The 23,774-nt window shown below is 41.1% G+C and overlaps 2 protein-coding genes across 5 annotated transcripts; one reads left to right on the top strand and one right to left on the bottom strand.

Annotated features, from left to right (window-relative positions):
* Positions 1–1,433: 1,433 nt before the first annotated feature.
* Positions 1,434–19,807, top strand: LOC121177877 (ATP-dependent RNA helicase DDX3X-like). Of its 4 annotated transcripts, none has more exons than XM_041032287.1 (20): positions 1,434–1,762; positions 3,534–3,585; positions 4,213–4,260; positions 4,699–4,755; positions 5,293–5,496; positions 5,700–5,802; positions 6,024–6,140; positions 6,552–6,651; positions 6,743–6,878; positions 7,017–7,114; positions 7,395–7,493; positions 7,592–7,752; positions 7,902–8,046; positions 8,154–8,298; positions 8,976–9,026; positions 10,064–10,245; positions 10,412–10,529; positions 10,667–10,820; positions 10,970–11,094; positions 11,366–19,807. In XM_041032287.1, the coding sequence occupies exons 1-20, from the start codon at positions 1,718–1,720 to the stop codon at positions 11,443–11,445; spliced, it is 2,220 nt and encodes a 739-aa protein (XP_040888221.1). In that variant the 5' UTR covers positions 1,434–1,717; the 3' UTR covers positions 11,446–19,807. The 4 variants fall into 4 exon arrangements, with proteins under 4 accessions (XP_040888221.1, XP_040888220.1, XP_040888223.1 ...); XM_041032286.1 differs by having other exon boundaries at positions 4,696–4,755; XM_041032289.1 differs by lacking the exon at positions 4,213–4,260.
* Positions 19,808–19,894: 87 nt separating this feature from the next.
* On the bottom strand, positions 19,895–23,488 carry LOC121177924 (dTDP-D-glucose 4,6-dehydratase-like). The gene is made up of 12 exons (XM_041032362.1): positions 23,301–23,488; positions 22,869–22,935; positions 22,626–22,694; positions 22,450–22,540; positions 22,194–22,342; positions 21,998–22,096; positions 21,665–21,724; positions 21,508–21,551; positions 21,245–21,410; positions 21,086–21,141; positions 20,719–20,816; positions 19,895–20,621 (listed from the first exon to the last, which is right to left on the bottom strand). Exons 1-12 carry the CDS (start codon positions 23,345–23,347, stop codon positions 20,527–20,529), a joined length of 1,041 nt encoding a protein of 346 aa, XP_040888296.1. The 5' UTR covers positions 23,348–23,488; the 3' UTR covers positions 19,895–20,526.
* Positions 23,489–23,774: the final 286 nt, after the last annotated feature.

The raw sequence follows: 23,774 nt of genomic DNA, 5'->3' as shown, positions 1-23,774 counted from the left end.
ATGGGCAGCTGACCCACTTAATTTTAAAAAGAATTAGCAGAGGTTGAACATCCCAATGTTTGTGGGTGAAGCCACAAAAACACTAGAGCCTACACAAGAACTGCTTCTTCAATATTCTTACACTGCTCAAGTGAACTTCAACATTTTTGTTGAACGGTGTGCTCCAAGTTCACATTTGTACATGTTCAGGTGACCTGTCATTAATATGTATGCATTAATTGGAAGTGTACTGACTGAACACTGAATGTCTGAATTTCCTTCAACTCTGGTACCACCTCATTTCACTGCTGTAGCTCCGATCTGTGAGGCACAGTGAGTTAAACAATGCTGTCAATGCTTTAAAAATCTAAATAGTTTCAATAGTTTATTAGAAGCTGTCAAAATCTGCTGTGAACATGAGTGTGAACATGCACCTCATGTACTTTTAAATGTCAAATATGATAGCAGACCTCACAGGTATGCACACACCCTGAGAGACTTTTAATACATATGTACTCTCAGGGTGTAGACAAATGTCCAGCAGTCTATTAAAGTGTGACTGCAACAACCTGTGTCTCACAGGTCTCTATACATGTTCTGTTTGCTGAGACACATGTCAGTACATTCAATGCAGTGGAGCAAGAGTAGAAACTGTCATTCCTCATTTCCACCACAAGTGGGAAGTGTTATTCCAAACTCACTGACTACCAGTGATCCTGATATAAACAGGGAATCCCCATTCATAAACTACGCCTAACAATAGATGGCTATAACAGACTAGAAAAGCCTTGAGAGAGGATAATGGGTGTTAAAAGATACGCAGCATGACAAATTTGATGGTGAACACAAATAGACTAAAACAGTATCTGAATGCAAAGCTGTTTTGCAGCTCAGTTAGTATTTATGTTACTGACTGAGCTGCATGGGATGTCATCTAATAAACAGTACACTGTCGAGACTGTGCCAGATTTTATTTTATTTCGTGATGTCTCCTGTTATTAGACACTTTACCAGTGCAGCAGCGATATCGCGACAAACTGTGATTTAAGTCTCGCGTTGTCTGGATTAATTTTAGATGACGTCGGTCAAGTTAACTGGAGGAGGCCAGCGGCAGTTCGGAAGTAGGGGAATTGAGACTTAAAATTAAAGGTTGGATTTTTTGTAACCTAATTATAGTCAACTATAACTCTATGTAAAATATAATTTAAGACAAAATGCAGGAGCGCTTTGTAGATATCTGTAAAAAAAAATACACGTCTTTACGAGTTTTGGACAATAGAATTAGTACAGTAGAGTCATATCTGCTTAAGTTGAGTTAAATTTTAATTGTATATGGCTCTAGTTAGATTGATTCCATCATTCATTCCATATACAGATTAGTTTGTTGAAGGGCTTTTATTTTGGCATTACAGGATGTTTTTTCCTGTTCTATTCAGGTTACATTGACTCTTCCATGACGGCTTCGAAACAGCTTCAGCTGAGGAGAAAATCGACATCAGCTGAGTTTGCATGAAGTGCCATCCTTGTAGCTGAAATACAGGAATTTATCATCACGTTAAATTCAACAACTGCGTTTTATAAAGTTGCGTGTAACTGTTGTAAGCCAACGAAATAACTGTCATCTGTCGTAACCACAGAAACAGGGCAGAGGCAAAGGAGAAATAACATTACATCAAAACCCGGCAAACAAAGAGAGCCTTTTTTCAACGACAACATTTTTCCTCCATATTCTATAGTTATGAGTCATGTGGCCGTCGAAAATGCCCACGGCCTAGAGCAGCAGGTAAGCCGATTCACTTTAATGTGTCTTGCAGCGTCAGTTGATGAAAAGTGTTATAACGGCAGGTATAAATGTTAGCTTGCCGGCTAGCCTAAAAACACCGCTAACCAGATGCTATCCTGCTAGCTGGCTTTGGGTGCGCTTCAATTCCGCACTCGCGTGACCAGAAGTGGCTGCGGAGCGGGGAACGCACCGTGCGATGTGGAAAATATTTTGGTCATTCTGCCTTATTTTTATTATTATTATTGGATCATAGCTACCTGTGTGGCACATAAGTGCTGTCAAAATCGGTTAAGAAAGCTGTAGTGGTTCTGAAATGCGTGATAGGTAGCTTAGACGGCGGTGAAGCTGCTAATTGTAACAGCTTACTAACAAATGACGTCCGAGTGGTTCCGCCGGCCCTCCTGTGTGAGCATATGAAACGCACCCATCAACTATTATCTTCACTGCGTTTGTCGTGCAGTCTGATACAATAATAAAATGGAGGTATGCGGGGATGGAGCTAGCGGGACTGACACACAAACAATGCGGCGTTTGATACTTTAGCCCACCGGCTTTCAGATTATACGCAGTGCTGCACAGTTTTCGTGCCTGTCTCGATTTCGTCCCGCTTTAAAGAAATGCTCATTTTATCTGCGTCACCAGCAACGTAGTCTATCTGTGTCTGACTGCTCAGACAGTTGGATGGCAACAGAAAAGTACTTTATGTTCTCAGATGATATTTTGGAAAGGTCTGCCTGCAATATGTCTACGGGGCGAGTTAGATGCACAACTCTGACCTCATTTAAACAAATCAAACACCCTGTGTTTCTGTTAGGATGTAAAACAAAGCTGCACTGGGGGTGTTTTTTATGCAGAAATTAGTTATTATCAGCCTAGTTCACTTAATGTTGCAGAGGAGCTTCTCAGGCCCAAATTCAGTCTCTAGAAATGAAAGCATAAAATCCAGAGTTAACAGCAGGTAGAGAATTAGAGGCTGGATGCACCAACATCAAGTCCTTTGCCTCTCATTACTTTGTTTGCCTTTGTTGTAAAATGTCTCAGACCAGCTGTGGTTGTGTGCACCTTTCTTCAGTAGAATTACAGTTGCATTTCTGCATGATGAAGTTAAAACATTTTTCAAAAACTAGTGTGCAGAGTTGTCTGGTACTGATATTAAAAACAAACATAAAAGAAATCTGAGTTCTTTTCCATTAAATCTAGACAGTGTAGTTTCTGTCTAGTGCTTGTAAGCAAAGCTTTCATGTTGTTTATTATGACTGCTAAAAAAATTGCTTGTTTTTAAGAAGGCTGCAGATTTTGGTGTTTGCAGAACGATGTTTACTGTAGCCTCACACACAGGCAGAAATCTGGCAGGTCCTGTGCTTAAGACCACGGCTGATATTTGCCATCATCAGAACCTTTTACAGTGCAGTTTGGTGATCTCTGAGGGTTTCTAGCATTTTATACGCATGACCGTGTGGGCCATGACTCAGTGAGCTCTTATTTCAACCCACATTAAGTGAGTTTCCACCCAGCTGTTTCTGTGTGCATTTCAGATTTGTAGGGGGAAAAATCCTGCATGGAAGCAGTGGAAATTTGGAGAAAAAAAAAACATTATTGGGCGAAAATTGTTGACAGAGAACGTACTAAAGATTTTTCCATGTAAAAGGGACATTGCTGCAGTTTAGTACGATTTTCTTAATTGACTGAGAGTAAGTCAAGCTAGTTTGTTCTTTTGAAACTGAGTGTGTATGTTGTCTGTTTTGCTCACTGTTTGTCTCTGTTTCTCCAGCTCGCTGTCCTAGACTTGAGTGCAGCAGACGGACAAGGTGGAGGCACAAACAGTAAGGAACCACAGTGTTTTTGTTAGAAGTGTTAGAACTTTGCATTTTGTCCTTCAAATGAATGTGCACAGACACAAACCTGAGGATTTTACCTGCAAAAATAATAAACCATGGTAACAAGACTGGGGATATCATAAAGACAGCAAATGAGGAAATGCTTCACTGACAGTAAATTTGGTAGGACAGAAAAGTTGGGGAAATATTCTCTGCTTTATTAATTTACAGAAGCACTGGAAAGGCAAACTAATTTAAAAACAAAAATTCACCTTTTGACTGATCGTTTTAGTTCAGTACCGTTTAAATGCAGATTTGGATTTCCTGTTTGTCCTGCTTCAGAGATGCACCGCAGGTCACTGAGGGCAGGGTATCAATGAACGGTTCATTTTTACTTGATTTAAAATCCAGTAGCTGAATACAGAACAGGGCTGTTTTCAGCTCATCTCAGATTTCTTAACAAATAATTTCCTGTCATTTTGTAGTTTCACAACCTGTAGTTGTCGCAGTCATTCAGAGCCAGGGTGGTTTTGGTGGCTTGATGTCTTTATTTAGATTTCACATTATTACACATTCAGATTCTGAGACCTCAGAGGAAGGAAACTCTGTCACTGATGCTGTCTCTGTCTACAGGGCGATACATTCCTCCACATTTACGGAACAAAGACGCTTCCAAAAATGGTGAGTGAGGTCAGGTTAAAGCTGTCCTGTGGAGTTTCCCTGTAAACAAAAAAAAAGCAACGTTATGTTGACTTTTAGCGTTATTCACCAAAATACATTGTGTGAATCCTTCTTTTTCCTTCCTCATAAAACATTAGTAAAACAGATTTTGTAAACATTTTAAGTTGTGCACTGTTTCATCCCAGTCTGCGAGCATCCGGTCTTCTTCTTCCCCGTCCTTGTTGAAGCATTGCTATGTTTCTTTGCACGTCACTGCCACTAAATGTCAATCTGTGGAATAGGCAGGATGTGATCAAAAACATGGCTCTACACATTGCTCATTGTAAAAACATTGCTCTATAATGCTACTAGTGGTCAAAAACTCCACAAGGCACCTTTATTAACTGCATCTGTTGCCGATAAATACCACAGCTGACACACACTCTTCCCGTCCAGCAGGAAATGCCTTTGCTGCTGGTCGACAAGGTGTCTACACCATGGCGCCTCCAGCCAACTGTAAGTTTCTCTCTGAATTTCTACCAAACTCAGTTGTTTAGCTGTGTGTAGTATTGTTGTGATGGCAAATGACCAGCAGCAGCCGAAGCTTGGTTAAAACACAAGCGACCATATTGTAAACGGTCATATGCCAAGCAGATATTAATGAACATGGAGTCAGAACTTTTATAGTTTCAGGTATAGAGAGGCTGCAAATACAACATGATTGATTTTCAGAATACAGTTTACCCATTTTTCAAGTGGCGTCTTACTGACCTGAATTCATGGTGAACATCCTAGTAAACCATGAAAAAAGAGATGACTGAGTCAGAGGGGGGCAGACAAATGACTGAGTCAGAGGGGGCAAAAAAAAACATTTGCAACTCATAACACTCACAGTAGATAGAGTAAACCCAATGTATTTGTTTGTTATACATGGAAAACTTTACAAAACTTCCTCCAGAAACCTGGCAGTTAAATATTTGCTCGCTGTGTGTAAACACAGCCTGTGAAACAGTGTCTACATCCTATAATTTATCGTCCTTTGTTCCTCTGCAGATGGTTGGGATGGGGGCCGCAACAACTTTGTTAATGGGTACCATGACAACCGGATGACTGGCAACTCATTTAACCGCGGCCCGCCTCGCATGGAGCGGGGCCGAGGTGGCGTCGGAGGAGGTGGCTACCGCGGCAACAGGGGAGGATCCTTCAACCCAATCAACCCGGCACAGCCAATGGGATTTGGTGGCTACGAAAATAAAGGTGGGATTTAGTTTCACTGCATCCAGTTTATTTGTCCAGAAATTAATTCCTGGTTAAGTGAAAGAAATTGGAAAGGAAATTGCATCTATGTGCAAAACACCTACGTACCATATATAGAATGTGAATTATAGCAATTAAGTCTAAAATATTCTGTTCGCTACCAGAACTGTCTTCTTATTCTTTTGTGTTTATTCTCCTGTCAGACGCAGGCGGCTGGAACACGCCCAAGGAGGCCTATAGCAGTTTTGGCAACAACCGAGGGAAGTCTGCATTCTTCAATGACAGAGGCAATGCTAATAGAGGGAGGTGAGGAGATGAGACACAGACTGAACAACCTCTGTTCTTTGTTTTTCTTTTTTTATTCTTTTGTTACTGTACTGAAACAGCTTCAGGTTAACACGCCTCAGAAATTTAATAAGAAACTGAGTTCACCTCTTGTAAATCTTTACATACCATGACATTGTGTTGAGTCGTTTCATGTGCACAGTTTGGAAAACAGCATAGCAGCATCTTTGTGTTGTGCTCAGGTTTGAGCACGGCGGATTTGGTGGCGGAGGTGGAGGAGGAAACAGCCGCTGGGTGGAGGAGTCCAGAGATGACGGAGACTGGTCCAAACCGACACCACGTAACGAACGCCTTGAACAGTGAGTCCGTGCTTTCGCTGCTCGTGACAGGTGTAGTCCAGATGGGGAAAGTTGGGTAATTTAATAAACTTTTCTGGGACATTAAGGAGTATCGTGGAAATGGTTCAGTGATTAGGAATAACATTAAATGTACAAATATAACATGTTAGTGTTATTTAAGCAGTATCATTAATATGGAAAAAATAGGTAAAAGTATGTCTTACAGGCTTGGGAGCCGTGCAGTGTATTTACAAACCTACAAAATATGAGATTTATCAGAGCTACTGTTAAATTATGCAAGATGAATGAGTGAGTCTCTTGTAGCTCAGTGAAAAAACAAATTGTGTTACTGTGAAGTATGACACTGCATAGAAATATTTTCTGAACGCTGGGCTGTCCTGCTCTGTTTCTGCTTTTTTTGCTCCTCTGTAGTGAGTTGTTCTCTGGCAGCAACACTGGGATTAACTTTGAGAAATACGATGACATTCCAGTTGAGGCCACAGGACAGAACTGCCCTCACCACATCGAGAGTGTAAGCCACCAAACAGTGTTATATACCCGCTGCACGATGACATGACTCGGCTGTTTTTATGAATGTTTGTGTCCGTGTGTGTACTGCGTAGTTCCAAGATGTGGACATGGGTGAGATCATCATGGGTAACATAGCTCTGAGTCGCTACACCAGACCAACTCCAGTCCAGAAATATGCCATCCCTATTGTCAAGTCAAAGAGAGACCTCATGGCCTGCGCACAGACAGGTAGAACATGCACACATACACATACATACAAAAACACAGTCATATTTTGGTGTTAGATTCTCGAGATGATGCTATGAAATGATGACTCTTCTGAATGCACATGGAGATGGACGGACATGGTTGATTTTGTGCCTGTAGGTTCTGGGAAGACTGCAGCGTTCCTGCTGCCGATCCTGAGCCAGATCTACACTGATGGACCAGGAGAAGCTCTTAAGGCTGCTAAAGCCTCTGGACAGGTAAGCAAAAAAAATCCATGCCTCTGAATGAAGGGGAAGAAATTACACAAAACCATCAAAGGAAAGCTGTGATTTAAATGTAAAGGGCCAGAAGAATCTATCCACTATCCATATTCAAAAGAAAATGGCATGACTATCCTGTCAGTACTCTTGAGACCCCTAAAATTTATCTTGTGACCTTTCCACGGGTCCCACCCCCCAGGTTTGAAGCCAGTGTCTGAGTTAGCCCTGACAAATGGTGACCTGCACTGACTCCACTGGTTTTGTGTCTGTGTTGCAGGATAACGGGAAGTATGGGCGTCGTAAGCAGTACCCCATCTCTCTGGTACTGGCTCCAACCAGAGAACTGGCATTACAAATATATGATGAAGCCAGGAAGGTATATGCAAACATGCACACACATTAAATACCCCCACACCCCAGTGACTGAAAGACATTTACCTCTGTGTTTCTTCACCCTTCTTGTTTTATTCATAGTTTTCCTACCGATCCAGAGTGCGTCCCTGTGTTGTGTATGGAGGAGCAGATATTGGCCAGCAGATCAGGGATCTGGAGAGAGGCTGCCACCTCCTCGTGGCCACACCGGGAAGACTGGTGGACATGATGGAGAGGGGCAAGATTGGACTGGACTACTGCAAGTAAGACGTGGAGAGGAGGAGGGAGTGCTGGATAAAACAGTAGATTTTTTTTTAAATGGACTAATTCAGACATGTATTTTATAAGGAAGAGAATCTTAGCTTTATTTTTAAGAGCTACACCATCTTCCTCTGTGTCTTCTTTACTTCAGCTACCTGGTCCTGGATGAGGCAGATCGTATGTTGGACATGGGCTTTGAACCACAGATAAGACGCATTGTGGAACAAGACACCATGCCGCATAAAGGCCTCCGACAAACCATGATGTTCAGTGCTACCTTTCCTAAAGAGATCCAGGTGTGTCTGCAGTGACTCCTGTTCCTAGTTTAGCTCCTGAGATCAGTTACTCCTCAGAAAAACTGCTAAAAATCTATTAATAAACACATTGTCTGCTCCTCCTGCAGATCCTGGCCAGGGATTTCCTGGAGGAGTATATCTTCTTGGCGGTGGGCAGAGTGGGTTCCACCTCGGAGAACATCACTCAGAAGGTGGTGTGGGTGGAAGAGAGCGATAAGAGGTCATTCCTCCTGGACCTTCTCAGCGCCACAGGTGAGACATTCACACAGCAATAGCTCACAACCGTCATAGGTGCATCTGTGTCGAGCTATTGCAAACACACATGTACATACACACAGTGCAGTTTTATTTCCCCTGTCCTTTTGCCATTGTCGTATTGTTGTCGTCACATCTCAGCCAGTACATTACTGTGTCTCATGTTTAGCTCAGTGTAATGTCCATCAACACCCTGTGTCTGTCAACCATTTGGAAAAGCTCAGAACATTCACAAAGTCATATTTGGTTTTTCCTATAATCAAAATTATACATTCATACCAGGGAGCAGGTCTGTGTACATTTTCTGTCTTTCTGGGGATTAACAAGAGGCAAAAAAAAAAAAACATCCATCATGGTTTAGAGATGACATTTCATCCAGTTATATATTTTTTTGGCTTGAGGAAGACAATGTTGAGAATGTTTTATAAGAAGAAGTGTTATTTCTGCCCCAAAGGATTCAACAAATATTTGCTGTTCCTTCAGTTTACAGAAAAAAAAAACATTTCAAGACACATTTGTTGTTTGGAAAATAAGTCTTGTAATAAGCCTTTTGTGAACTGAGGCAAACCTTCAGTCCATCAGGAACTTTAAACCTATTAAACATACGAGTTGGTTTTCTGCTGGTGATTGAGTGCAGTTTACATGTTGGTGGTTTGGTGTGGTTTTATCCCAAGTCATCCCCAGCGAGGTACAGGACAATACTGGAGACAACATAGAGAAACCTGGTAAGATCCTCAATCAAGAAACCTGTACTTGTCATTCCACATTTTTAAATAATTTTGCTTGCCTTTAATACTCCTCTCTGTGGGTGGAGAACCCCATGTTTATTCTGGTATTTTTGGTTCCGTGTATCATTTCATGGGTCAGGTTTGCTCAGCTTAAACCAAACATGCCTGTTGTATGTTTTTTTTTATTTTTTTATGGGCATCTCTATGTGCAGTTTGTTCCTGTGGTGTCTTCATGTCAGACCTGAATCTGTGATGGAGAGAGTCTGGTTATGCTTTAGTCTCAGCAGCTAACAGGTGGATATAAATGTGGATAAACGTGGGCCAGTGGCCTTCACATCATTGTCAGGCGGTTTTGTCATTGGAGCGGGAGCATTGAGAAAGACTTTGGACCAAACTCTTTCCATCAGTGGCTTCAGTCACAGTGCTGCTGATGCTCTTAGCTGTTTATTCTTGTTGTTGCTGTTTATTCTTGTGATTTTTTCTTTTGTTTTTTTTTTTCACGCTGCACCCCCTGCTGCCTGTTGCACTATTCTGTTCATAGATAAACATTACTGTAAGGTGATATGAACAATTAACTACTTCAGGTGCATGTTATTAAGATTTAAAGAGAGTTTTCAGTAACTAACTGATATGATTTGATAAACTGAAGGGTTTTCATTCATTGTGTTTCAGCTAATTTTGTACCTTCAGCTTATTTCTTTTTAAAAAGACAAATGAATGAGATACATTAAGATGGTCAATTGCCACTCAGGTGTTTTAATCTTTTTCTAGATATTGGGCTCCCTGAAAAATATTGTGACTTGTGTATCGCAAAGCTACCTGCGAGCTGACGCTAGTATTTTGTTGAGTATAAAATAGTTTTTTATTTCAGGCGTGGCTCTGTAGTGAAATGGGAAGTGTGATGCTTATCTTCTGCCCTGTCATCAGTGGGCTCAGAGAAACTTAAAACCTGCTGTTTGTGGTGGTGCGACCACCATGATTATCCACTCACCTTTAATGATTAACTTCAGGTGATTTTTCTCTCGGTTGACCAGGTAAGGACTCGTTGACTCTGGTTTTCGTGGAGACCAAGAAAGGCGCCGATGCCTTGGAGGACTTCCTGTATCGGGAGGGCTACGCCTGCACCAGTATCCATGGCGACCGCTCCCAGAGAGACAGAGAAGAGGCCCTGAACCAGTTCAGATCAGGAAAATGCCCCATTCTGGTGGCCACAGCGGTCAGTAAAAGTGAAATGCTGCTACAGACACTGAATATATGTTTTTAGATATTCATGAAAATGTGTAAACTTACTATAATACATACTGTTTCTTACACACACATCATCATCTTTAAAATATTGATTTAATATTGATATTGATTCTGGTCTTGTCTCATGGACTCAGGTAGCAGCTCGGGGTCTGGACATCTCCAATGTGAAACATGTTATTAACTTTGACCTGCCCAGCGACATAGAAGAGTATGTCCACCGTATTGGACGTACAGGACGTGTCGGAAACTTGGGTAAGACTGCAACTAATAGAAAGTATGTGACGTGTTATATATGATGTAAAATGGGGATAGACTTAAGCTTTTTGGGCCAAACCTCACAAAAAGCTGTGATTAACTGCCACTGTCACTTAATAATTTTTTACCTGTAGGACTGGCCACATCCTTCTTCAATGACAAGAACGGGAACATCACTAAAGACCTGCTGGACATCCTAGTAGAGGCCAAACAGGAAGTTCCCTCATGGCTCGAGAGCCTAGCCTATGAACACCAGCATAAGAGCAGCAACAGAGGACGCTCCAAGAGGTAAACATATATCTCCTGAGGCGTGTAAATGTGTGTTTCCTGTCAGTATGAAAGCCATTCAAGGAGCTAAACTCATCAGACTTCTTGTCTAAATGCAGTGAGGTTCATTGTGTGTTTGATACAAGTGATGTATTTGATTTCACCGCCAGGTTCTCTGGAGGTTTTGGAGCACGTGATTATCGCCAAACGGCCGCTGGAGGCAACACCGGAGGGTTTGGAGGACGTGGAAGTCGCAGCCAGGCAGGACATGGAGGAAACCGTGGCTTTGGAGGAGGTGAGGGTCTCATCTTTAGGATATTAGTATTGCATTTATACTCTGTGTCATCATTGTTCTTCCAAGAATATTTCCAGAACTGCTTCAGAGGATGTGCAGTACATTTCTGAATGCAGCTGTTACCAAATTTCTGACTGTTGTCCCCTGTCCTCTGGACTTTAGCTGTTGAGATATTTAATAAGTTTAGCTGAAGTGCCACTCAGCAACTCTGACTAATTCAGACCAATCTGCGGTTCTTCTTCAGTTTTCTCCTCTGTCTCTTCCCTCTCAGGTGGTTTTGGTAACTTCTACACTAGTGACGGCTACGGAGGCAACTACTCACACTCTCAAGTTGACTGGTGGGGCAACTAGGTTCCTCCTTCCTTCATCTCCCCTTCACTCATCCCTCTTTCTTCTTCTCCTCACTCATCCTCCTCCTTCTCCCCTCACTGTTGTCTGCACTCCATCTGTCTCCACCTTTCCATTAACCCCAAAAACCCATGTGCATGTTATTGAACTATTTATACTCGTTTATATAGTCCTCCTTCCACCACTATATGCTAAGATCTTTTAAATCCTCTTTAGATTTTTCTGTTCCTCTCCATCTACACCCTTGTCCTTACAGTTCCTCATCCTTTTTTGATTTCTTAAGTTCTGATAAATCGTCTTAAAACAGGCCAAAAAAAAAGGATTCTTCCATTTTAGTTTACACTAGCCACAGATTTATTTCCAGCAAGAAATATCCTTCGGTTACGGTGAGGACTTTTTAAACTTTTGCCCTCTGTAACATGTCTGAAAAAAAAAAAAACAATTAAATTAAAGTTCTAGGTGTTCTTTTAACTCCCTAAGATATATGCACACCTAAGATATACAGTGTGCAGACTTCTCCTAAACAGCTGTATAAGACCAGGGCCCATATTTCCACTTTAGATTTGAGTTGTGGCTTCATTATGTTTTTTGTCTGTATTCACCCAAAGCCAGCCAGGCTTCCTGTGTACCTTCACATCATCTTCATATGTAACGCATGGCCATGTTGTGAATCAGCGGCCGAAAACTTTTCTAAAACATAGCGCAGAGAAAGGCGAGTCGTCAGATCTGAGCAAAACACTGGCTGAGGTCTCCTTCACTTACATGACAGATTCTTAAAAGGGGCCACAGAAACAGCAAAATCCTTGTTTTTTATTTTTTCACCTTTTTAAAACGTATAGAGGTATTGATTTACCGAGAAAGATGTCCGACAGAGACAGAAGAGACACGGGGCTGGGACGCCGGCAGACGTTGCCCATTTGCAATGATGCCAGCAAACAGACTTGTGGTTGTTAATATCACAACTACAAATGGAATTTCTTTGTTTGAAACAAACCATATTGGAGGATCATTTGTTTCTGTACCGTGCCTTTCAGAATTTGAACTTTGTCTCTTAATTCCATTGTTTTTATTGCCATAATACGTAACTGGCTATAAGTATTGGCCAACTGTGACTAAAAAAAAAATCTGTATTTAATGTCATGTATGGGTTCAAACATGTTTTTCTTTATTTCTATTTGGAAGGAAACAAACTAGGCTTGAACTAAATCAAACCTTGGCAAAAAAAAAAAAAACCTAAACAAAAACTGTGGTGAGGAACCTCAACGTTGTTCCTTATCTGTCTATTGGAGTTCAAATTCATCAGAAGGTCTCTGATGAGCTGATTCCCAACAGCATATTACCACTGTGACCATATTTCTAGATTTTTTAAATACACCCTCATCCAAAGCCACTAAAATGGGTTGAGAAACATTGCATTTGTCTTATTCGAAAATAGAAGTATTAATTACAAAAACAGACCTCTTTGCTTCACTAGGCTGTAAACAGAGATAATAGCTGTGGTTTTATGCTTCTGGGAAACCAGATACCTCTCATTGACCTGTATGTCACATCTATAGCTCTGGTTTGAGCTTGAGTTTGGGTTTCTCAAAACCATCTTGTCACTAATTTTTGGGTCACTTGATGCCAGAAGCAGAGCCACTGAGAGAGAATTTGGTGTCGCCGTGCAGCAGCACCAGGTGTTGTTTCCTCTCCCTCTCTTACCGTTTAGATATGTGCTCAGATACCGTGGTCTGATTGGGTGTGATGCCAAAGCAATGCCAAAAAAAAAGTATAACCACAATGTGGCTGCTGCTGAAAACCCCGGTGACCAAATTTGATCAGTGGCTGTGGATTTTCAGCTGACTCTTAGTGCCATCATGCTCTTGGGAAACTGGCTCTGCTTCCACCACCAACATCGAACCCCTTGTTTGCCAAAAGCTTCTTTCAAGGGGACACAACTAAAAGGCTATAAGAGTTCAAAATTTTCTTGCTCACTCTATCCTGGAGAGTTACATGAAGAGTCTTCTCTAAAATAAGTCATTCCAGTTTATTCGTTAGGTCTTAAAGATCTGTGGAGGTAAGGGATAAAAGTAAAGAACTGGATAAGCTAGCCTAACCCATTTCACCGCAGGGACAGCTGGGGCTTCTGGAGGATGTAATGCCACACCTCTACAGCACACTTTAGCCATGTCCTGTCTGACTGTACTATGAGTTCATGTGAATACGCTTAAGAGTGCAGGTGCTTACATTCCTGTCCTTATGATTGAACAGGTGCTGTAATGAAGCCCAGTCCTCCGGTGCAGTGTTTCAAAGACATCAACCAACAAAGGAAGCACAGAAATGTTCTTAAATCCAGAGTCAGACCAGCTTTTAAAGGCAGAACACACACACCAGTGGCTTAAAATGCACTTCACAGCCTCTGCACCTGTTTTTTTTTCTGTGTAAGCTGCAGACCAGCAGCATCTTGGCACAAACCATTGCTTTTCTGACTGATGCTGTTATGATCTTTACTGACATCAAAGCGCAACAGCTCATTCCAGCTAATGTGCCTCCACTTCTGCTTCCACCTGTACGTCTGTGTGGTTGTTAAATGACGCGACACAGCTGGTGTGTGCCGCACTTTGACTACCATTATCCCTTTCTAGCCCTGTTAATGAAGTTAAAGAGCAGCCAAGCTCAGCATAGCACAGCAAGACATAGGACAGATAAAGTGTGCTTGAGGACAAGTGGCACAACAGAACTGAAAATCTTTGGCTACAAGAAAAAAGAAAATCATGTGGATTTTCTTGATGAAATTATTTTATAATACCTGGTTAGCCCTACTTTGCTCTGCTGTGGAACCAGGCTACACGGGGCAGTTGGTCTGCACCCAGAAACATGTCCATGTTTCATCCCTTGTGCGAACGTGTAAAAGAAACTCCACTGCACATTGGGACGGGTCAGTGGTAGAAGTCCTATCCCCCTCTGTGTCAGTCAGTGGCAGAATAAGCCAAAACATGCTCTGCTGCTACCAGGTGGGGAAAATTATTAATTTTTATCAGGTTCTTAATTTGTTTTCTTTACATGAATAAGCTTAGTAAAGTAAACATATAGATCAAATGTAAATAGTTCAACTCTTTAAAACAGAAAGAGAAGAATCTCCACTGAAAAAGAAAGCGAATTATAAGTGAAGCAACACTTGATGTGTAGAAGATTAAGTTTGATCACTCGACATTGGACAATGCAGTGTCTGATGGGCTTAGTTCAGTGGGCAATTTGAACAAGCTCAGCAGATTTATTCTTTGGAGACACGATTTACAGAATAAGTGTGTTTACACAAACATGAACCAAGAAGGGGAATTCATTTACCAATTAATGCTCACCAAGCAGATTCCCTCAAATTGCCCACTGGCTTTGACAAATGACAAGGCTGGACGAAGACAACAAAACATATGCAAGTGTTGTTGTTTTTTGGTCAAGGAGTTAAATAAATACAGTCCTACCACAGGCTTTAGTTTTGTTAAAACTCTCTGATTTTTTTTTTTTTCCATCCTCTATGATTTTTAGACTACTTTTTAATCAAAAGATGTGTTCGGGTCAGTCTTCAAATCTGTTTCCCTCGAGTACAGTTGATTAGAGAAGTTCAGGAAACCAGTTGGAGAATTCAAGCAGACAGCGGGTCACATACAGAATTTACAAACCAGATTTTCCAAAAGCTTCTTGATAATTTGGTGCAAAGACACCAGTCCCATGTGTGAGAATTTGTGGTGAGAGAAACTAGTTCAGTGATATATCTCACTAAACGTTCAAGGACAGTTGTCACATTAGAAGAAAAAGTAAACGATCAGTAGAGGGCAGACAGCTGCTGTTTGACTGTGGTTCAGCCGTCGGATTAACTGTTTATATATACTGGTTATACTGGTTAAAACAGCGATTGAATTGTTGATCAGAACTGTGTTTGAGGTGTCCCAGTACATGACTTTAGCACCTGTTAACCAATCAGAGAATTTTTCTCTCATGATGTGAATAACACTCTTTAGTTTCTCCTGCAGCCATGGTGGATAGTCTCCATCTTAAATTTTTATTACAGAAACTGTTAGGTATGAATTCATAAGCAGCAGGAAGATAGAAATCAGTACAATAACATTGCAAGTGACAATCAATTATGAAGGATTTCCTTAGATTAAAACTCACTTTACACATCAACAGAACTCTTTAAGTTGCACTTTTTCTTAGTCTTGGGGACACCTTGATATGTAGAACTATTCGTAACCAGCTGTCTTGCGGGCAGTTATTTGATGAACTGTCAATTTCTGAACTTGCACATCCAACTTCTGTCCTCCGTGATGGAGGAGAATGAAGCTTACAGTTACCTTACAGTTGAGGACACGCTCTAGATGTGTTGCATTAGCCAAAAGTGTCCCCAAATGCCCGTGCTGTTGGGGCATTTGGATGCTTTCAGGCCGTGCTACAGAATCAGAGTCTACCTTTAAATATTGACTGAATAACACAAGTTTAGTACTTGACTGAACTGTCAACTGACACTGTTGCATCTTCCCTGTGTGAAAGGGGATATTGTCAGCATTTGTTACTTGAAATCATGGCTGTTGCCAACCACAAACTTAGTATGCAGCTAGTGTAGTCTCTTGTTTTTAAAATAAAATGCTAAGCATGATAAAATACATTTTTAAGAAGGACATACAGTGTCAGAGGCAAAGCACGTGAGCGTGGTTCAGTGTGTAGACATTGTTGTGCCTTCTAACAGCCACTAGTGGGCAGAGAGAATAACCGTGAAAAAATGCTGAAATGACTGAGCATTTCACCTGCAGTGAGACAGATGCAAGGAGCTGCTGATCTAATACAAGATCTGAGCATATTGTTGACTGCTGGTAGTGTAGATAGGAATTTTTGACTTTGGAGTTAAACAGCAGGGAGTCATGGAAGGTCGAACTTCAGTTTACCTCACTTTTCATCTTGTTTATAGAGCAATCTTGTCAAATAGTAGTGTTCAGTGTACGCACATAAATATGCAATGTATTTAGGTCTTTTTGTAGGGAAGACAGATTATATCTATCAGCTGTAATTACTTTTGGACTGCGTTGGAGCAACACTGAACCACCACTGTGCCCCAAACCCCCACCCCGCCTCGTCGAAATGCCCCCCTGCCCAGGGCGCTGAACGTCTGAAGTGCAATAGATCTCAGTTACTTGTGGTTTGCTTTCACTTTGCCGTCACCAAGTTTTGTTTGGGTTGTTTTCTGTCTGTGCTCCGTTTGGATTAAAGCACAAACAGGCCCAAGTGAAATCAGCTGAAATTCTGGCGTGTGCACGGTGCCTTGAAGAGACTGAATCACTGATTCACTAAAGACAGAAACGTGTTAGTTAGGGCTGGGTATTTTTCAATACAGATGTAAAATCCAAACTATTAGACAAACAACAGTAAATGCATTTTGCGACTTCTCTGTGTGTGGAAATCACCATAGTCATCCACTCACAATGAAATAACACTATTAAAACATTGCATCGTCTAACAGCTGTTGTCCAATCGATGGCACAGATTCAGAAACGTTTCAGAAAAAAGTTTTTTTTTTTTTTGACTGACAAAGACTTAAAAAAAAGAAAATTAAAATAAATTCTCCATCTTGACTTCCTTTAGTCGAATGTGTTGAATTTGTTGTTTGCTTTTTAGCCACATTAGCGTCAGGGCTCTGTGGATGGGAGTGTAGGTCGGTCAGTTCATTTACCACTTTAATCCAGAAGTTTGTTTGAGGATGAATCCTAACAAACCCTGGAGCATTTGTTTGGACCACCAGTTTCACCAGTTCCACTAATTAGAAGCACAACATGCAGAGTTCATTTCCTCTGAAGGAAAACTCAGTTCTCATTTTGAAATCCAGCACTTTAGTTTCTGGTTTTTGAATAATTTCAAAACCTTGTGATGCCTTAAATTCCAGGGGGTGATACCCAGCCCTAATGGAGCAGATAGTGAAGTTGGTTGCACTGTATACAGCATTACCATGGCAACAGATACACAGTGTCACCATGGCAAAGGATTCTGCGTCACTGTGGAAACTAACTTACCAGCAGGAATATTTTGATCGTTGGTGAACAATTAATGGTGCTAAGCTCCCATTGCTGCGGCCGGCAGGCCCCTCTGTTGTAGAACGACTTCAAACCCCACCAAGTTTCACAGGAAATACTTCAGTTACCTAGTTTAACGTTCAGCTAAAGTCTTCTGTAGCATATGTCCTTCGAAACCTCCGAGAGATGTGCATGAGTGAGTGAGTGTGATTGAAATGATGTAGCGCAGCCAGATGTCAAAAAGAGAGGTTTGTCTGCAGTGTAGTGTGTGTGTGTCTGTGTGTGGGTGTGTGGTATCGAAAGGTTCTTCCAGATATGAATCCGTTTTTGTTTGTTTGTTTGTTTTTGGGACCAGGTGGAGTTGTAGTTAACAGCAACTGTAGGATTCAGCTGTTTGCACACAGAGTTCTCGAGTCTACTTTCGCTGCTAGTTTGTGTAATTTATCAAGCGTTTTTGAGAAATATTTATTTTTATAAGCCTAATACAAAAGTTGATATTTTACAAAGTGACTTGACCAAAAGACAGTAAACAAAAACACTGGCACTTGAATGTTGAATGTCATTGGTATGAGTGAAAATTTCTATTTTTCTGGGGTAGTGTGAGCTTTTTAACGTTAAAGATGCAACGTGTAGGGGTTTCTCTTTGGATATGTCACTGTGAGGAGTTTTTGTGGTAGACAAATGTGAAAGGGTTGTAAAAATCCAAAAATACCAGTACTGTCATTGGTGCCAAAATACTAAAGAATCCAACACACCAGTTCTCTGCTAAAGGCCAGTACAAAGGTACTCGCAGCACGTGCACATCTTTCTTCTGCCTATTACCAGTCCATTGTTTTTTGTTTGTTTTTTTAGAAACTTCTTCTTATGCTGTTTGATTAATATTGCCATACCACCCGTTGGAAAAATCTGATCGCTTCCTTTTTCTTAAAACTAAGTAGAAATCCTTTGTCATAAACTTGCGCTCAGCTTGAACTTCCCACTTGCAGCTGCTGTTAAATGGTTTGTTTTTGTTGCATAGTTTGAGAACATCCGTCAGTGAAAAGGTCCCACGGCCCTAACTGGGCTCTTCTCTTCTCTGTCATTTACAACAGTAGATGAAGATGTGCATGTGGTGTCACAGGAGGCGATGTAGTGAAGCACTGACAGTTGGATTACAGTTAATGTGACTGTGACATATTAAGAGAAACATCCTACACGGGTTACCTTTAAAGTCACATTGGACTCAGTATCAGATCCATAAACCTGTTTGTGTGACAGGTTCCATTGCCAATAATGATAATAAACCGTAAACAGCCATTTTTAATTGGCAAGCAAAATTTGAGACAATACCACCATGTATGCCAAGGTTTGGATAAAAACAAATAACAAAAAGTTACGATCAAAGACCATTTTGTAAAAAAAAAAAAAAAAAAAAGTGTCCAGATTCTCTCCAAGTCAGTTGTTGTTTTTGTTTTATTCTTTTCATTTGAGTCTTTACACTTTTCCTTCCCCTCAATGCCCTCGTTGTGAATGTCTGGCAAGTGGCGACCTTTAAAGTCTTCATAACGCAGAATTAACTGTGGTTCTATTGCTATGTTGTTGTGATTTGCATATTTTCAGGCGTGAGTGTGTTAGTGCTGTCACAGGGGAGCTTCTGGCCAATCATAAATGAGGATCCATCCTGCTGTCGTTTACTTTAGAGTGACATGAGTGTTTTTTTTATTGTTCAGCTGATCCATGACTCTTCATCTGTCTTACATGAGGAGAATATTGTAACTTGTGTTTCTGCTGTAGGTCCATTTAGCACAGACACTCTGCAGTTATACTGGGACAGCTCTGTTTGTCCAGTGACTGTAGCCTCAGTGAACAGAATGCAATGGAGCCAAAGCAAAGCCGCAATCATTGACTAATCAAACATGGCACACAAATAGTAAACAGTCACACTTTACAGCCGTGTGTGTGTGCACAAACTAAAATTTTGCGACAGTAAGTTCATGGGTCTTCAGATGGCGCTCTGGGAAACAAAGTACACAAAAATGCAAACGCTTTGGGGCTTTATTTCAATTTCAATTTGATTAACTTTAGAAAGTGATCTAAAAAACGTGTGTAGTTATATTTAGGATTGATTGTGGTTTAAGAGACTGAACTGAAATGAAATGGAGCCCAGTGTTTCCACCATTACTGACTGACCAGAACCCTCAAAGTGGACACACAGCAGCACCGGCCTGGTAGTTAGTATTTGCTTTATGTATTAGTTTAGCAGTTGTGCACGAAGAGGAGCACTGCACGAAGAAAAAAAAAACTGTGCATCATTTTATCACAAATAAAGGTTTGGATTTGCAAATGTACCAGGTGTTTTGATCGGTTTACTCTTCTTCCTCTGTGTATGTGTGTAGGATGTTTGAGAGAAGCATGATTAGTGCCACATACCCGGTTATTAAATATTAAGTTTATTTGTACTTAAATACATTCTACAGCATTGCATGAAAAAACATTTAGACAACATTTGTGGACAGTATAAAAACCATCTGACTGAGATGACTGGACTTTGAATTAGCTGCAGTTTCCTTCTCAGCCTTTTAAAACAGTATCTTTAATCAAAATGCTGTAAAAGATTTAACATGAATTTGAAATGTAAAGTTGCGCCTACAGTACAGCCGCTAAAACTTGCTACTCATGCTGCATCTTATCAGGAGCTGGCAAAAGCTGTTTACTTTCAGAACAGGGTTTTCCCTGTTCTAAGACCGCTTATCAGCATCAGCTGAATCAGTCATTCATATTGAGATAAAGTGCTTTCATTTCCAGGTGAGACTTTGCTTTGGTAGAAGGGAGGCTCTGCCTTCCTGTTGGCGGGCACTTCAGGGCCTGTTGGTCCAACAATCGTTTGGAGACAGTAGAGAGTAATGAATAAGCAGTGTTCGGTAGCTGTTATTTGAGCTGTAAATCAGCCATAATAGTGTCTGTGGTACACAGATAAGTGACGTTTTCTTTTAAAAAGTCACTGCTCACTGACTCAGTACAGTGTGTGTGTCCTGTCAGTCGAGCCTCAGGGCATATCTGAGGCCACTTATTTGCTGGGAGCTTCTTCAAGTTTGCTTCTGATTTGTCCTTGGTCCTCGCTCGTGTCTGGCCAGAAGTTTGGGTTGTCTTGGTACCATTTGACTGTAAGATGCATAAAACATAGGATTTAATAGCCACATTATATATCATGTAAATGTGTAATTTTGTGAAATGTGTGTGTGTGTGTGTGTTACCGTACCAGTCTGTCTGATGCCTTCAGCCCAGGACACTTCCGCTCTCCATCCCAGCTGCTGCAGCTTCTCACATGTGATGGGGTAGCGCAGGTCGACCTGCGGCCTGTAGAGCATCAGTAGATTCACATGTCTCTTGGTGTCATGTTGTTACGTGAGCTCAGATTCTCCTAAGAAAATATTTGCCTACTGATGTGTCTGACAAAGTTTTATTAGAACTTTTTTTTTTTTTTTTTTTAACATTTTTTGTAACTGCAAGAATGTGAGGATCTGGCTATTTCCTGGGAGCATTAAGTATAACTGCAGACCTGCTAAATACTGAGCTCACAAATACTGAGATATGTATGTTTGTTAGTTTTTACTTTCTTGACTCACCTGTCAGGCACAAACTCGAGCCAGTCATCCACCTCAGAGTCTGGCACATTCTTGACCTAAAATAAATCCCACACACACACACTTTTAATTAGTATTTAATTCTTATTTTGCAACCTCTTACTAAATGTTTGAATTTTAAAAAACACACTCTAAACCCACCATCCTAATAAGCTCCCTGGCCAGTTGCATGATGGGAATCTCACAGCTTGTCCCCACATTGTAGATTTCACCCACAATTCCTTTCTCCAGCACCAGTAAGAAGGCACTGATGGCATCATTAACAAACAAGAAATGGCGGGATTTAGGGAGGGTTCCCTGGATGGTGCTGCGGCATAGAAGAGAAACTAGATTTATTTACAAACACTTTATTATAACTACAAGGTTTCTCAGTAAAACTTTTTCAAAATAAAAACCAAACTTACCATTTCTTGTTCATTTGCAAGAAGGTGAGAAACCTTGGAATGACCTGAAAGATCAGATCATAAACTAAAACTGAGCCGTACTTCTGCAACAAAACTGTCCATCCTGTTAAATCATAAAAGCTAAATTTAGCAGCAGCTGTTAGTCAGGATGCCGTACCTTCTCAGTGTACTGCCTGGGCCCGTAGATGTTGTTGCTCCTGGTGATAATGATTGGAAACTGGTAACAGATAAATAGAGCACAAAGAATCATGAGGAACAAAAGATGGAAGAAGTGTTCTTCCAAACTAAAATTGGTCGTTTTAAGAAAAAAAAAAATGTGTTCAGGGACGTGAAGTCCAACTGCATCGACAGAAGCAAATGTGAGAAAAGAGAAAAACATAATAAAATCATTTGACTTTTTTTGCTTCGAAAATGGCTAGCTGATTATCAGGATAGCTGCAGATTATTCATGTCATTTACTGACTAAACCCCTGCCTGTGTGTATGTTTACCTTGAATTTGTCCCAGTAGGATCTGACCAGGTACTCTGCAGCTGCTTTAGTGGCAGAATACGGGTTGGAGGGCCTCACTGGACTGCTCTCATCAAACACCTGCAGACAACCAACACCCAGTGTTCAAGGTAATAAATGACCCATTAACCCACAAACCCAGACTCCTTATATCCACCCAGTAAAACCCTTCACTGACCTCGTCCAGACCAGCTCCGTACACTTCATCAGTGCTGACGTAGATGAAGCGCTGCAGCTGGTGTCGGGCCCTATGGGCAGCTCCCAGTAAAACTCTGGTTCCATCGATGTTAACCCGCTGGAAACTAGCCGGAGATTCAAACGAGGACTCTGAGGGAACAAACCACACAGTGTGTGGCAATAAAAAAAATAAACAAATAACAGTAACATCAGCCTGGTATATAAGCCAAACCCTGATGTGAACAACTGCTGCTCACCAACGTGTGTTTTGGCTGCCAGGTGGAAAATCACATCAATGTTTTCTGTGCTGAAAATGTAGTTTACCAGCCGCGAGTTGCACACATCTCCCTGTTAAAAGAAGCAGTAGATTTAAATAGTTATACTGCTGCTCAACTTGTGGCAGCCAGAAATATTGTAATACAGTAGCTCTCACCCTGATAAATGTGTAGTTCACTCTGTCTTCAACACTCTCCAGACTCCTGGGGCTGCAGCAGTAATCCAGCTGTAAAAAATAAGACAAGAAACACACTTTCAGCCTCACACATCAGGTCGTCCCACTTTTTAGATTCACAGATTTAGTGTGAAGGGGAAAAAAAGAATATTTAATCCATTATGAAACAGATCTATACGTCCTTTCGTCCATCTGTGGATGCACACACAAAAAGTGAAGACTTACATTATCCAGGTTTATAATTCTCCAGTCAGGGTGTCTGTTGACCAGTGAACACACAAGATGGGATCCACTGGAGGAAGAAATACACATTTTAGATAGATTTTATTTTTCTTTTACTTTATACTACAGATAGAACATAATAATTACCACAAAGCACACCAGAAGGCCTTACTGACAGATGTCTTAGATCAAAACCTGCACCCTGCAGATCAAATCCCTCCCTATACATAATAAGCATATTAAATCCACTAAATTAAAGCATCATGCAGCGTTTAAAATATGTACAATAGGTTGCTTATGTGTTAATACAGCAGTAATATAAATCCAATAGAATATATTCATGAGGGAGGTCAGGCTTTGTTACTTTATGAAGCTACAGTCGACACTGAGTGACATCTTTTCTCATGAATCTGAAGTGACAGTATGTGAACTCACATGAATCCATAACCTCCAGTCACCAGAACAGTCCTGTGAAAGTCCATCGTCTGCTCTAGATCATGTCACTTCACATTAAAGTCTCCCACGGACATAATCACATCTTCCCTGTGTGATACTCAGTCACGGAACCCACTCGTTGACTACCTGGAACACACTACTTCTCTATTTTTTCCCTAAACAGTAGATTCGTTGTGTAATGTGCGACAGTGGCGGGTTGTTTTACGGCAGTGTTGACACGTTGGAAATGGGCGGGGTTTTTGGCGCAAGCCGATGGTTTTCTGCTCTCTGGTTGGTCATTCTCTGTGACGTAGTTAAAGAACTGGTCTTTGATTGCGTGAATCCCAAATCAATCAAACTCATCGGTGCTGACAGGGCAGGGCAACAAGTGAGCAACAATACACATGTAGCGTTCGGAAGTTCTTTTCAAAATAAGAGTGTGCGACTTTTGGTCAAAATGAGCTATTGACATTT

Source organism: Toxotes jaculatrix, chromosome 24, assembly GCF_017976425.1.
Source record: "Toxotes jaculatrix isolate fToxJac2 chromosome 24, fToxJac2.pri, whole genome shotgun sequence".
NCBI lineage: Eukaryota > Metazoa > Chordata > Actinopteri > Toxotidae > Toxotes > Toxotes jaculatrix.
Note: the sequence above shows the minus strand (reverse complement) of the source record. Positions and strands in the feature narration are given on the sequence as shown.

Bases quoted from the DNA above. Each gene is read 5' to 3' on its own strand.
- LOC121177924 (XM_041032362.1), bottom strand. From the start codon at position 23,347: ATGGACTTTCACAGGACTGTTCTGGTGACTGGAGGTTATGGATTCAT. The intron at 21,725-21,997 runs GTAAACATACAC...ATCTGTTACCAG, and splicing joins CCTACTGGGACAAATTCAAG to TTTCCAATCATTATCACCAG. The intron at 21,142-21,244 runs GTGGGTTTAGAG...GATTTATTTTAG, and splicing joins CCAGGGAGCTTATTAGGATG to GTCAAGAATGTGCCAGACTC.
- LOC121177877 (XM_041032286.1), top strand. From the start codon at position 1,718: ATGAGTCATGTGGCCGTCGAAAATGCCCACGGCCTAGAGCAGCAG. The intron at 9,027-10,063 runs GTAAGATCCTCA...TCGGTTGACCAG, and splicing joins AGACAACATAGAGAAACCTG to GTAAGGACTCGTTGACTCTG. The intron at 10,821-10,969 runs GTAAACATATAT...TTTCACCGCCAG, and splicing joins AACAGAGGACGCTCCAAGAG to GTTCTCTGGAGGTTTTGGAG.